We start from the raw sequence: 12,813 nt of genomic DNA on the forward strand, positions 1-12,813 counted from the left end.
CAGGATTGAATGTCGTTTTGGGCGGCGTGTACGCTGTCTGAAGTTGATAGACGTCTTAATAAATCTAAAAACTGCCAATTTTCATTATTTCATGCGTGAGGGGATCTGTTCTGATTGAGGACATCGTGAATGCGTGAGGGGAAGTGCAAACATATCTTTATATCGAAAAATGCAACAATCACTTCAACGACAAAATTATTTTATATCTCTTACTGTGTGTGTGACGTTTACATTCTGACGTCAAACACGCGACTCTACACTAGAGTTGATGTGAACCTTGCCATTCAGTCACAGGCCTTCAAATATTTCAATCCTTTATTGGTTGATTTAAAATACATATATAAGTAAGCAATGAATGTGGTTGTTAAATTTGATAGATACTTTTTTATGCTTCTTTGTTAAATATTTGTTTGTTTTTGTTCTAATTGAGATTGTGACACGGTGATGACTGCTGACCCCTATTTTGACAACTTTACCTATTATGTCTGTTTTGTTCACGCATCGTTGTAAATATAATGGAATTTGAAGCGACTGTAATACAAGTGAGAGGTTTAGCGCTATAAAACCAGGTTCAATCCACCATTTTCTACATTTGAAAATACCTGTACCAAGTCAGGTATATGACAGTTGTTGTCCATTCGTTTGATGTGTTTTATCATTTGATTCTGCCATTTGATTAGGGACTTTTTTTAATTTTCCTCGGAGTTCAGTATTTTTGTGATTTTACTTTTTTCAAAGAAAGGCAAGTAACTTGCACAGTTTTATTGAAGTTCATACTAAATATAAATTGACAATGAATATGGAAATGGCTGCAACGTAAATATAAGTGGTTTAGATTTATGATTGACTATAATTGCACTTCCTCTCACGCATTCACGATGTCCTTAATCAGAACCGATCCCCTCACGCATGAAATAATGAAAATTGGCAGTTTCTAGATTAATTACGACGTCTTTCAACTTCGGACAGCGTACACGCCGCCCAAAACGACATTCAATCCCGTTGACAGAAAAAAAAACTAAATTTGAACTTGTAGGTCTGTTAATAGAACCATCTCAAAATTGAAATGTCACTTTTTTCATCAATTACTCGTGGGACGATTAATTTTGTAGGAGTTTTACTCCATGCACAACAGTAAATGATACATGCGTCTCTTCGTTAAAGTATTCACCACAGCATAGCATTCTCCGATTTTCAATATTTTGATCAATTGAATTAGAAAATTTCGATTTAGAAATGTACATACCTTTCGAAGCGGTGACAATTACTCCACTCAAGCATAACCGGAAAATCCTCTCACGGTTTTCATTGCAGAACCGATTGTTCTGCGTGTGTAGATTACCAGCCGTGACTAAGCGCCAATTAAAATACAATAATTTTGTATTTCATAAATCAGTGCCTTCGATAATAAAGAGTTGTCATCGAATAGTCTCATTATGCCGATATTCAAAAAGACGTGTTCATTGTTATTACAACAAATAGGTCATAATAACATCATAGAGTGTTTTGTTTCAGTATGTTCTATATATATATACAAAAAGCCAATTTTAGACAAGGTACCCCCATAAGCCTAGAAATATCGTGTCTAGTCACATATATATAGGTCGTCATATTAAAATTGAGAATAGAAATGGGGAATGTGCCAAAGAGACAACAACCCCACCAAAGACCAAAAAACAGCCGAAGGCCACCAATAGGTCTTCAACACAGCGAGAAAATCCCGCACCTGGAGGCGGGCTTCAGTGTTAGAATGTGCATGTCATAAGCTTAGCAATATTTGCTTCAGTAAAGAAGTGGATATTTTGTTATGCAAGCGAGGGTTTTTCAAAGAACAAAAAACAGAAAACTTAAAAATGGAAAGGATCCATCACTTCTATGATGTATATGTAATTAGGAATAAGTGGTGTAACATTCCTGACATTACTGTGTCGTCATCAACGTGTGGAAAAATCGCCACAGCTTGTTCTACATAGCCATGATACACTATTATCATAGGATATTATTAATACATATACAAAATAATGATAACCAATATTTTATATTACTTAATTTCAATTTAGCGAGTATTAATTTTTTTAATCATTTCCGTCCTCATGCTAATTAGATTTATATAAATATTTTATTTAATTTTCTTTTCAACAACGAATACTGTTGGGAATTGGATATCAACGTTTCTGAATTTCATTTCTTTCATTTCAATACCAATTTTGGATGCTTCATTCTCATTGCAGAAAAAGTGTATGACTACTTCCTTGTGGCAGCATTGTAAAGCATGTTGAAAATGCAGTACCAAGTGCTCTTTAATAAAATCACAATTTCCATAAACTTCAAGTGAATATGTATGGCCGCTTTCAGAACGATAGTAAACTCCACAAGTAATAAGGCTACATTCGGGGTCAGTAGTACCTACAATAAGAGAAACTTCTGAAATAATAAGTGGTATGTTCGATTCCTTGAGTCTATATGGTACTTTATTACACACGATTCGCTCCTCTGGGAAAAGAGTTGAACATACTTTACTAGACTTAAAAGCTGTTTCAAGATCAACTGCATTCAAAATTTGAGTATGTTTTGTTGGATGTGTTCCCTGTGAAAGGACTGTCATCTTTTCACAATCTACCTTGTAAACAATTACTGTCTGAAGAAAAAGAAAATTTTGCAATTAAATGTGTTACGGTTTTGTTATACTGAACACGAAAGAAGAAATTGTCGATAATAAAACTGCATACAATATATGTTATAAAAAAACGTGAACATAGTTGCAAATGAAAAGAGTGAATGACTTTGGCATTCTTATATGTTTAACTAAGCATGGAATTCTTCTTTGGTATATTGCATTTGAATTGCAAAACTCTGATACGCGTTTTAATGTTGATTTCTTAACATTTGATATGATTGATCATATGACTTATATTTAAACAAATGTCGTATGACAGCATACTTCTAGTTCAAACGGTTTCATGTTTTATTTTTATTTAGGATTTTCGAATTCGTGTTTGTTATTATTTCCGGTTAAACCAATTTCTGAGAAAGATTTGAATGTGTCATTAGGTCGAATATTGTAGGCGTTTGGAATAGTAATTCGAGTAACACCTAGCTGCAGTAATACATCCAGCATTCACAAAAAAATCCGCGCAAAACAACATAGTGGTCACTTATACATGTTTTATACTGACATACTAAAAACAACGCAATTCTTATACTTAAGGTCAATAAAACATTTTTTTACTTCGTACTTGAGGTTTATAAATTTTGTTCATCTGCTAAGCCTAGAATTTAAGTAATGTTGCCAGATAAAATAATTATAAACCGTTTAATTTTCAAGTTACAGTTCTAGTTTAACAAACCCTTTTCATCAATAACGTATATTCTCCCCTGGATGTTGCAATCACCATCTTCGGATTTCGTTCACTATAAACGACAGCGCCATTTAAAACAGTTCCATCACTGAACAAATGTTTTTCTATAAATAATGTAAGAGCTTTATAAACGCCAAAACCCTCGTATTGTTTGTTGACCCGACTTGCTCTAGAAACAGCGGTTTCGCCTCCATCAACTTTTGAAACAAAACAAAACGCAACCTACAATTTACATAAATAACATCTAAAAGATCCGCAAAACAACAATACAGAGCCATTAAAATACAGTATAAAAGAACACACTGGGAACTATATAATTACCAATAGAAACAATTGTAAACTTATCTTCAACTGGAAAATATTTTTGATTCATTTGATGCGTATTTAACTCTCTCTCTCTCTCTCTCTCTCTCTCTCTCTCTCAACATTAATTATCTTTGCAAAGTTTCTACAGATGCCTTGGTTATGTCCCGTAACTATCTGCTTCTTTTGCAATTCTTATTAACATAAAGTCATTTGTTGGAACCAGTCTTTAATTCAACTTCTTAATTACTCCTCTTACTAATTTAATATGTATATGTAAGAGAATGATAATCCCTTTCTTCATGAATAAGTACGAGCGTTAGCGAGTACTTATTATGAAGTAAGGGATTATCATTCTCTTACAAACTTAGAATATTGTAAAGTGCTCAAGGCTCAAATGATCTATTCAAGAATTAGTTTCATTGTCAGTGCAATGTTTATAATTGATGCATGACTTCCTTTTTCGGCATGTCATTTATGGATAAGTTTTAGTGATGTGAGGACTTTCTTATCATTTGGGAAATATTTAAAAAAAAATGCGTTATAGATATTAGGTGACACACAGTAGAAACAAAAGGTATGAATTGTATGTTTCCTGATTGTGAGTATGAATGTAAATCATGTAATATTTTAGTGAGGAATTATCCTGTTTTATTTACAGTTTAAATCAATGAATACATTAGAGTTACAACTAAATTTTATTTCACAGCCAATAATTTGGTCCGGCTTTTTACATCAAATACTGTTTCATTATGTCAGGGAAATGCTAAAAAATAATGCCCTTAAAAGTTTTTGATATGTTTAAAATTTAATTCCTGTTTTTTATCGGAATAATTGTATTGGAAATAACTATTCTCCCCAACCTCTGATCAAGTAATCAAAGTTTTGGAAAGCTAAAGATTTAGGTTATTTTTTTATCTGAAGGATTTTTTTTCTTTTTTTTTTTGCATTGCTTTGGTAATGTTTAATTTTATAGTGATTTGAAGTTATTAATATTTTCATAATAAAATTCACGGTACCAATTTTACTGCACCAGTAAACTTCAACTTATTTTGAGATTTTTGTTTGTTTCACAATTCAACTTTTAGTCAGTTTCAATCACTTTGTGATAAAACCTTTCAATCTGATAAATGTGCTTCGGGGCAGTTGTAACTCATTTATAGAAACTCTTTGTTTTGAACTGTAAATAGACCCAAATAATAGGATAATCCCTTTCTAAGAACATGATTTACATTCATTCTTCACAATTAAGAGGCATCCAATTCTACAATTTCATTGGTCGAGAGTACTTTGCTATATTCTAATTGTTATTTGACATTGAGCGAATAATCATCAATCAATCTTTTATAAAAATTAGAATATAGCAAAGTACTCTCGACCAAAATATCTATAACGCATTTTTTAAAAAATATTTCCCAAATGATAAGAAAGTCCTCACATCACTAAAACTAATCCATAAATGACATGCCGAAAAAGGAAGTCATGCATCTAGTATATGTAAGAGAATGATAATCCCTTTCTTCATGATTAAGTACGAGCGTTAGCGAGTACTTATCATGAAGTAAGGGATTATAATTCTCTTACAAACTTAGAATATTGTAAAGTGCCCAAGGCTCAAATGATCTCTTGATTGGTTGTATTCCATATATGTTAACGATCTTGCGGATGATATTCGCTCGCTTAATGCTGGTGTAGATATTGGTGATTTAAATGTATCTATTCTTCTTTACGCTGACGATGTTGCGTTGATAGCTCCAAATGAACAGAATTTACAAAAGATGTTGGACTGTTTAAAAACCTGGTGTAGGAAATGGAGAATGACACTAAATAAAGAAAAAACAAAGGTTATTCATTTTCGTAATAAAAACACTGCTAGATCTATTGTCGAATTTAACTGCGGAGAAACTTCGGTTAATTATATTTCATCCTACAGATATTTGGGACTGCATTTGAATGAATTTTTGGATTATAAACATACAGTACGAGAAATTACTAAATCAGCAAGCAGAGCACTTTCAGCCTTATATGCTAAATTTATTTCATGTGGTGGAATGACTTATGATGTGTTTACGAAACTTTATAGGTCTGTAGTTGAGCCTGTTCTATACTATGGTTCTGGAATATGGGGGCATACAAATTGGAGAGATGTACAAGTTATACAGAACAAAGCATGTCGGTTATTCTTAGGAAGTGCTTCAAATGCGTCAAATATAGCCATTCAGGGTGATATGGGACTTAAAAGTACGAAATCAGCAGAAATTTTGGAAACTTTTCGTCTTTTTCTTAGAGTGAGCAAAACTTACGATACAAGACTTACATATAAGGTTCATGCGTGGAGTAAGGATTGTTCTAGGTCATGGGATAAAAACTGTATAAAGAAAGCACAAATTTTAGGTATTGAAAATGTTATTAATGATACTTTTTCCATCAAACATAAACTGCAAGAAATCAAATCCAAACTCTATGAAAAAGATAAAAATGAATGGGTTGAAAAATTGTTTAATGACAGAAATGAATGTAATGGTAATAAATTACGTATGTATAGGGAGTATAAAAATGTTTTAGAATTTAGTTCTTATGTAAAATTAGTTCGTAATAGGCAGCATAGACGTGTTTTGTCAAATTTTAGAAGTGGCTGTTTACCACTGGCAGTTGAAACGGGTAGATACACCAAGCCAAAAATTCCTTTAAATGAGCGTACTTGTATATATTGTACAGATAATTGTGTTGAGGATGAAAAACATTTTTTGTTAGGGTGCGATTTTTATGCAGATTTAAGATATGATTTAATGAAGAAATCTGGTGATATTTGTGAGACTTTTAACGATCTTGATTTACAGGACAAATTTATTTTCTTAATGTCAAATGATGCAATTCAACCATTTTTAGCAAAAACTTTATATCACATGTTTTATCGAAGGAGGTATTGTGTGTAATAATATTTTAGTACATTAGTTTTAATTGTTTTATAATATGTGTTATATTTTTAAAGTGTCTCATAAGTCAGTTATTTGGCTGGGTACCAATATTCTAATTGTAATATTTAATTTTTAATTGCATATTATGTAATTATGTATTCATTGTGTTTTATATTGGTATGTGACACTATAATAAATTATTCTGATTCTGATTCTGATTCTGTATTCAAGAATTAGTTTCATTGTCAGTACAATGTTTATAATTTATGCAGGACTTCCTTTTTCGGATGTCATTTATGGATTAGTTTTAGTGATGTAAGGACTTTCTTATCATTTGAGAAATATTTAACAAAAAATGCGTTATAAATATTAGGTGACACAGCAGTACAAAGAAATGGTAGGAATTGTATACGTTTCTTGATTGTGAGTATGCATGTAAATCATGTAATATTTTAGTGAGGAATTATCTTTTTTATTTACAGTTTAAATCAATTAATACATTTGAGATACAACTTACTTTTATTTCACAGCCAATATTTTGGTCCGGCTTTTTACATGAAATACTATTTCATTATGTCAGGGAAATGTTCAAATAAAATACATTTAAAAGTTTTTAATATGTTCAAAACCTAAGTTAAAATCCTGTTTTATTTTTATTTTATCGGAATATTGGAATTAACTATTCTTCCCAACCGCTGATCCAGTAATAAAAGTTTTGGAAAGCTAAAGATTTAGGTTATTTTTTTATTTTAAAGCTTTTTTTTTCTTTTTTGCATTGCTTTGATATTGTTTAATTTTTTTGTAATTTGAAGTTATTGATATTTTCATAATAACATTCACGGTACCAATTTTACTGCACCAGTAAACTTCAACTGATTTTGAGTTTTTTGTTTGTTTCACAATTCAACTTTTAGTCAGTTTCAATCACTGTGTGGTAAATCCTTTCAATCCGATAAATGTGCTTCGGGGCAGTTGTAACTCATTTATAGAAACTCTTTGTTTTGAACTGTAAATAGACCCAAATAATAAGATAATCCCTTACTAAGAACATAATTTACATTCATTCTTCACAATTAAGAGGCATCAAATCCTACAATTTCATTGGTCGAGAGCACTTTGCTATATTCTAATTATGAACATTGCACTGACAAAGGGATTATCCTATTATTTGGGTCTATTTACAGTTCAAAACAAAGAGTTTCTATAAATGAGTTACAACTGCCCCGAAGCACATTTATCAGATTGAAAGGTTTTATCACAAAGTGATTGAAACTGACTAAAAGTTGAATTGTGAAACAAACAAAAATCTCAAAATAAGTTGAAGTTTACTGGTGCAGTAAAATTGGTACCGTGAATTTTATTATGAAAATATTAATAACTTCAAATCACTATAAAATTAAACATTACCAAAGCAATGCAAAAAAAAGAGAAAAAAAATCTTTCAGATAAAAAAATAACCTAAATCTTTAGCTTTCCAAAACTTTGATTACTTGATCAGAGGTTGGGGAGAATAGTTATTTCCAATACAATTATTCCGATAAAAAACAGGAATTAAATTTTAAACATATCAAAAACTTTTAAGGGCATTATTTTTTAGCATTTCCCTGACATAATGAAACAGTATTTGATGTAAAAAGCCGGACCAAATTATTGGCTGTGAAATAAAATTTAGTTGTAACTCTAATGTATTAATTGATTTAAACTGTAAATAAAACAGGATAATTCCTCACTAAAATATTACATGATTTACATTCATACTCACAATCAGGAAACATACAATTCATACCTTTTCTTTCTACTGTGTGTCACCTGATATCTATAACGCATTTTTTTTTTAAATATTTCCCAAATGATAAGAAAGTCCTCACATCACTAAAATTTATCCATAAATGACATGCCGAAAAAGGAAGTCATGCATCAATTATAAACATTGCACTGACAATGAAACTAATTCTTGAATAGATCATTTGAGCCTTGAGCACTTTACAATATTCTAAGTTTGTAAGTCTAGGTTAGTCTATGGTAAGGTATATACTATGAAATTTAGAGCGAGGGGCTTGCCCCGAGCTCTTAATTTCATAGTATATACCTTTCCATAGACTATCCAATTTAGCACATATTTACAACTCGAGTAATCTTTTAATTGGTCTATTGATAGTTTATTTTGGCTGACTACTTGTATCACAGGTGTTTGTAAAACGGAGCTCATTAACGAATTTTGTAAATCTACTCACTAGTATCATTGTAAAATATGTGATTTCAAAAAGCCCTTCACTCCAGAATGAATGGATGGTAGCTGCTGGTGTAAGTATGTATACTGATATAAAGCGGTGTTTTACTATACATGTTCTTCTTACAAGGTAAGATGACAAAATAAATTGACCAAAAGCAGGCAATAATTAAATTGCAGTGGAAGCTTTACATGTTTTGAAAACATTTTTTTAATTTCACAGTAAAACTAAAGCTATAATAAATTTGAAACATATAGATAGTTTGTCCCCAAAGATATAGTCTAGCAGATAGGCATTAAAAAGCAACTACAAATAGATCAGAGATTATAGGTTTTGTGTTGTTTTTTTTTTTATTAGTTCAAAGTAAAAACTAAAAGATTTATCAGAATATGTTTACATATATATATATATAGGTGGCACATTATCTTCAGACATAATCACAGTTTTTCAATTCATGACATCGTCCTGAACATGCATGAAATATTTGCCACTGGACATTAAGCAACCAATAATCAATAAATCAATCAATTCATGACGAAATAGATCACTTTCATTAAGAAAGTTTTAAAACACATCACCAAGTTGCTTTAATTTTCCTTCACAAGGTTTCATAGTACACACTTTTCTGTGTACAAAGTAATTGCATGGATGATACATTATCATAGTTTTAAGATATCGTTGTACTCTAATCAAGGTATAAAGAACCATATGTATTACCCTTTATTCAAATGATAAAATTTGCAATTGTCAAAAACATTTTTTAGATCCAAAGATTTTAATAGCAGGATATTTAAAAATCAATGTGAAAACTAATTACAAACTATTTAATTTAATTTGGAACACAGCATTTTATTTCAAAATAGCCAGTGGCAATTTTTGTTTTAAATATCTTGATGACGATACAATGAAATCTTACCCTTGTGGTCATTCATGCGTAGTTACTTAGTACACAGGAAAAGTATGTACTATGAAAATTAGAAGGCAAATATAAGCAATTTGATTGGACGAGAAGTTGTAAGTATGTGCTAAGAGAATGATAATCCCTTACTTCATGATAAGTACTCGCTAACGCTCGTACTTATTCATGAAGAAAGGGATTATCATTCTCTTACATATACTTAAAGTATACTACTAAAAGACGACGCTCGGGGTCGTTTCAACCTTTCTATTTGGTGCGAACTGTTTATAAAAGTGTTATGTCTTTGAAATTTGGTTATTTTCTTGTAATTAAAAGATTTTTGTCCAATTAATATCCTTTTTTCTATCATAAAAACTGGTCTAGGCATAGCAGGGACTATTTTCCCGAACTAATTGTGAAATTTAAACCAATTACTAGTATATTCATGGAAACTAATATCGTATCATTTCGTTTATCATAAATTGCTGTGTCTGTTCAATTACCTTCTATCGGTCAATATATACACAATCTAGTATATACTATGTGTAGTCTGCTGTAACTATGATGTTTTATACTTGTATTTCATGTGCTTTGCTCAGGACTGGTCTCAGTCTTAGTTAGATATGCGATTGACTTTTTTTCAGGTGTTTTTAATGTCCGAATTTTTAATTAGTTGCATCGGTCAGTACGAAACACCTTGTCCTTTTAGGTCTGAGAGATGTATACTCCATATACAGGCGTTGGTGAAATGTTGCTACATAGAACTAGAAACTTCTGAATTGTGAAGCTGAAATTATCCTTTTTGTCGTAAAGTTTGGTTCTCAACCCTGCCTCATTGCCAATAACTAAATGTTAGTCAAGATATATAACAGTCTTAACTGTATGTGTGGTACTTTATTTCAAGTTTGATGGGATAGATGGTTTCAACATAGTCACCAAACTTTGAATTATTTAGCGAGCGGACATCAACTTTTTAGTGGAACGTGAAGTGAAAAGAAAATACTAGTTTCTTTTCATTTTTGATAATAAGCTCCTGTATGAATTCTGTCTCATATAAATAAAGGAACAAGTGGGCAAGAAGAGTCAGCACAATTGGTTCCCATACGAATGTCAATTGTTTTTTTTTTAAAACGTCCTTCAAACGTAATAAATATGTTGAAATAAAAAAAAAACAATCATCTTTCAATCATCTTTAACAAAACACATTAATTTTACAAAATAATAGAAACCCGAAGAATAAAGTTAAATAAGACTTACAAATTTTCCATTGATGACTGCTGCATATCCTTCGTTGTGAGAATGAGTCATAAGTGATCTGTACGAAAACGGAAGATAATCATAACCACCATAAAGAGTAGATCTGATTGACATTACATCATCATAATCAGCTTCAGATACTCTTCTAACTTCTGTTTTGTCTAAATCTGACATCCCTTGTTTATTCGCACCACATCCAATGCTTTCTGAAGAAGACATGTTAGATACACAGTATAGATACTATTCTGTACGCTATCTGGAAGTCGCGATTTTCGAAGCGATGATTTCCAACTGGCTAACAGGACGGTTTTGCCTACGGTGACTTTTCTCATCATTTGTTTACTCCTATATCTATAAAGTGCTTTGAAGATCTTCAAGGTATGTATAGCATCATAAATATGAGTAACTGTAACAAAAACATGCATAAGAATATAAAATATACGTGTGCATCACACCAACTTGATAGAAAAAAGTGAAATCGATGGACAATTTTGCTCTCGTAGTACAAAGCAAATAATCTTTTAATGCAAATATTTGCATCAGTTTACAGTTAAATATATACTGTTTCAATATTCTTTTCGTATTTAAGTAGAATATTCGTATTTCCCATAAAAAAATATGTTTTCCTTGAGGACCCCAAAATAAATTACTGTACGATCAGTCTAGAACTGACTGTATTCTAAAAGCGATTTCAGATTTTTTGACTGTATGACCAGTCGTGATTTTGAAAAAGAAACAAATGCAATTTGAAGGTATATACGTGTCTATGTGATTAATATTATGAACTGTCCAGGGAACTATAACGTGTAATTTCTTTCATCAGACAATACAAATATATTTCTGATGATTTTTGTAGACGGCATTTGTATGGGAACATATATTTGGAATCCTTTTTCTCCTGGATTGGACCCCCTCTCCATTTAAAAATGACTGGAACCCACAATGTATATTAAGTGGTTTATAAGGAGATGCACTTACAAAACCGACGAAACATATTGTACCGGTCCAACGGAAAGACGGACTTCAATATCACTATAAACCCCCGCTTTACAAAGTGGTGTACAATTGAGTGTCAAAGAGACAGCTCTACATCCAAAACAAAGTGAAGGAACTGTGATCAATTATAGGCTACAGTACGGCCTCGAATGTGTGTAAATACATGCATTTCTATATAACAATTAAATCTGTGTGTTTGTACAATTTTAAGTATATACTTAATGTAGTAAGTCGAGTACACCCCATCAAGCTAAAACATGTTTCATAAGTTTTCAGGATGTGAATTTATTGAAATATATTTGTGTTATTTAGAAAAATGCCACCTTCTAATGTATCGTAAATAACTTTGAAATCACCACTAGAATACAGTGAAATAAAGACTGATCATACAGTTTCAAAATATACAAGCAGGACTGATCGTACAGTGAGAACTTCAAACAAGTGTAATTTTCTTATTTCTGGCTTCAAAGATCTGGTTGAAACTTTTACCACCACTTGAAATATACTTCATTTAGTTAATAACGTCTGGTTTTTACGTTAATTTGTACACTAAGAGGGTAAAAAGATTGTTTTTAGGTTCACCGACTGATTTTCCTTAGTGATGCACTTGAAAATCTCTTGATTAAGGCAAAGATACGAATAATGAATGTGCTGAATTTAATTCTAAGCCATTTGAGAATATCGATGTCAGCTGAATTAATCATTAAGCAATGTACAGATGATCAACTTACCGTTTAATTTAGTATATCCATAAAATTTAAAATGTGATCCAACAAGTTCTCGCTTCGAAAATCGCGACTTCCGGATAGCGTACAGAATAGTATCTACACTGTGAGATAAATATATTAGTT

The 12,813-nt window shown here is 31.3% G+C and overlaps 1 protein-coding gene across 1 annotated transcript; it reads right to left on the reverse strand.

Moving 5' to 3' along the window:
- Nucleotides 1-2,119: 2,119 nt before the first annotated feature.
- Nucleotides 2,120-11,140, reverse strand: LOC127706743 (histidine N-acetyltransferase-like). The gene is made up of 3 exons (XM_052211403.1): nt 10,967-11,140; nt 3,348-3,581; nt 2,120-2,638 (listed from the first exon to the last, which is right to left on the reverse strand). The coding sequence occupies exons 1-3, from the start codon at nt 11,138-11,140 to the stop codon at nt 2,120-2,122; spliced, it is 927 nt and encodes a 308-aa protein (XP_052067363.1).
- Nucleotides 11,141-12,813: the final 1,673 nt, after the last annotated feature.

This window comes from Mytilus californianus, unplaced genomic scaffold (assembly GCF_021869535.1).
Source record: "Mytilus californianus isolate M0D057914Y unplaced genomic scaffold, xbMytCali1.0.p SCAF_6, whole genome shotgun sequence".
Classification (NCBI taxonomy): Eukaryota; Metazoa; Mollusca; class Bivalvia; order Mytilida; family Mytilidae; genus Mytilus; species Mytilus californianus.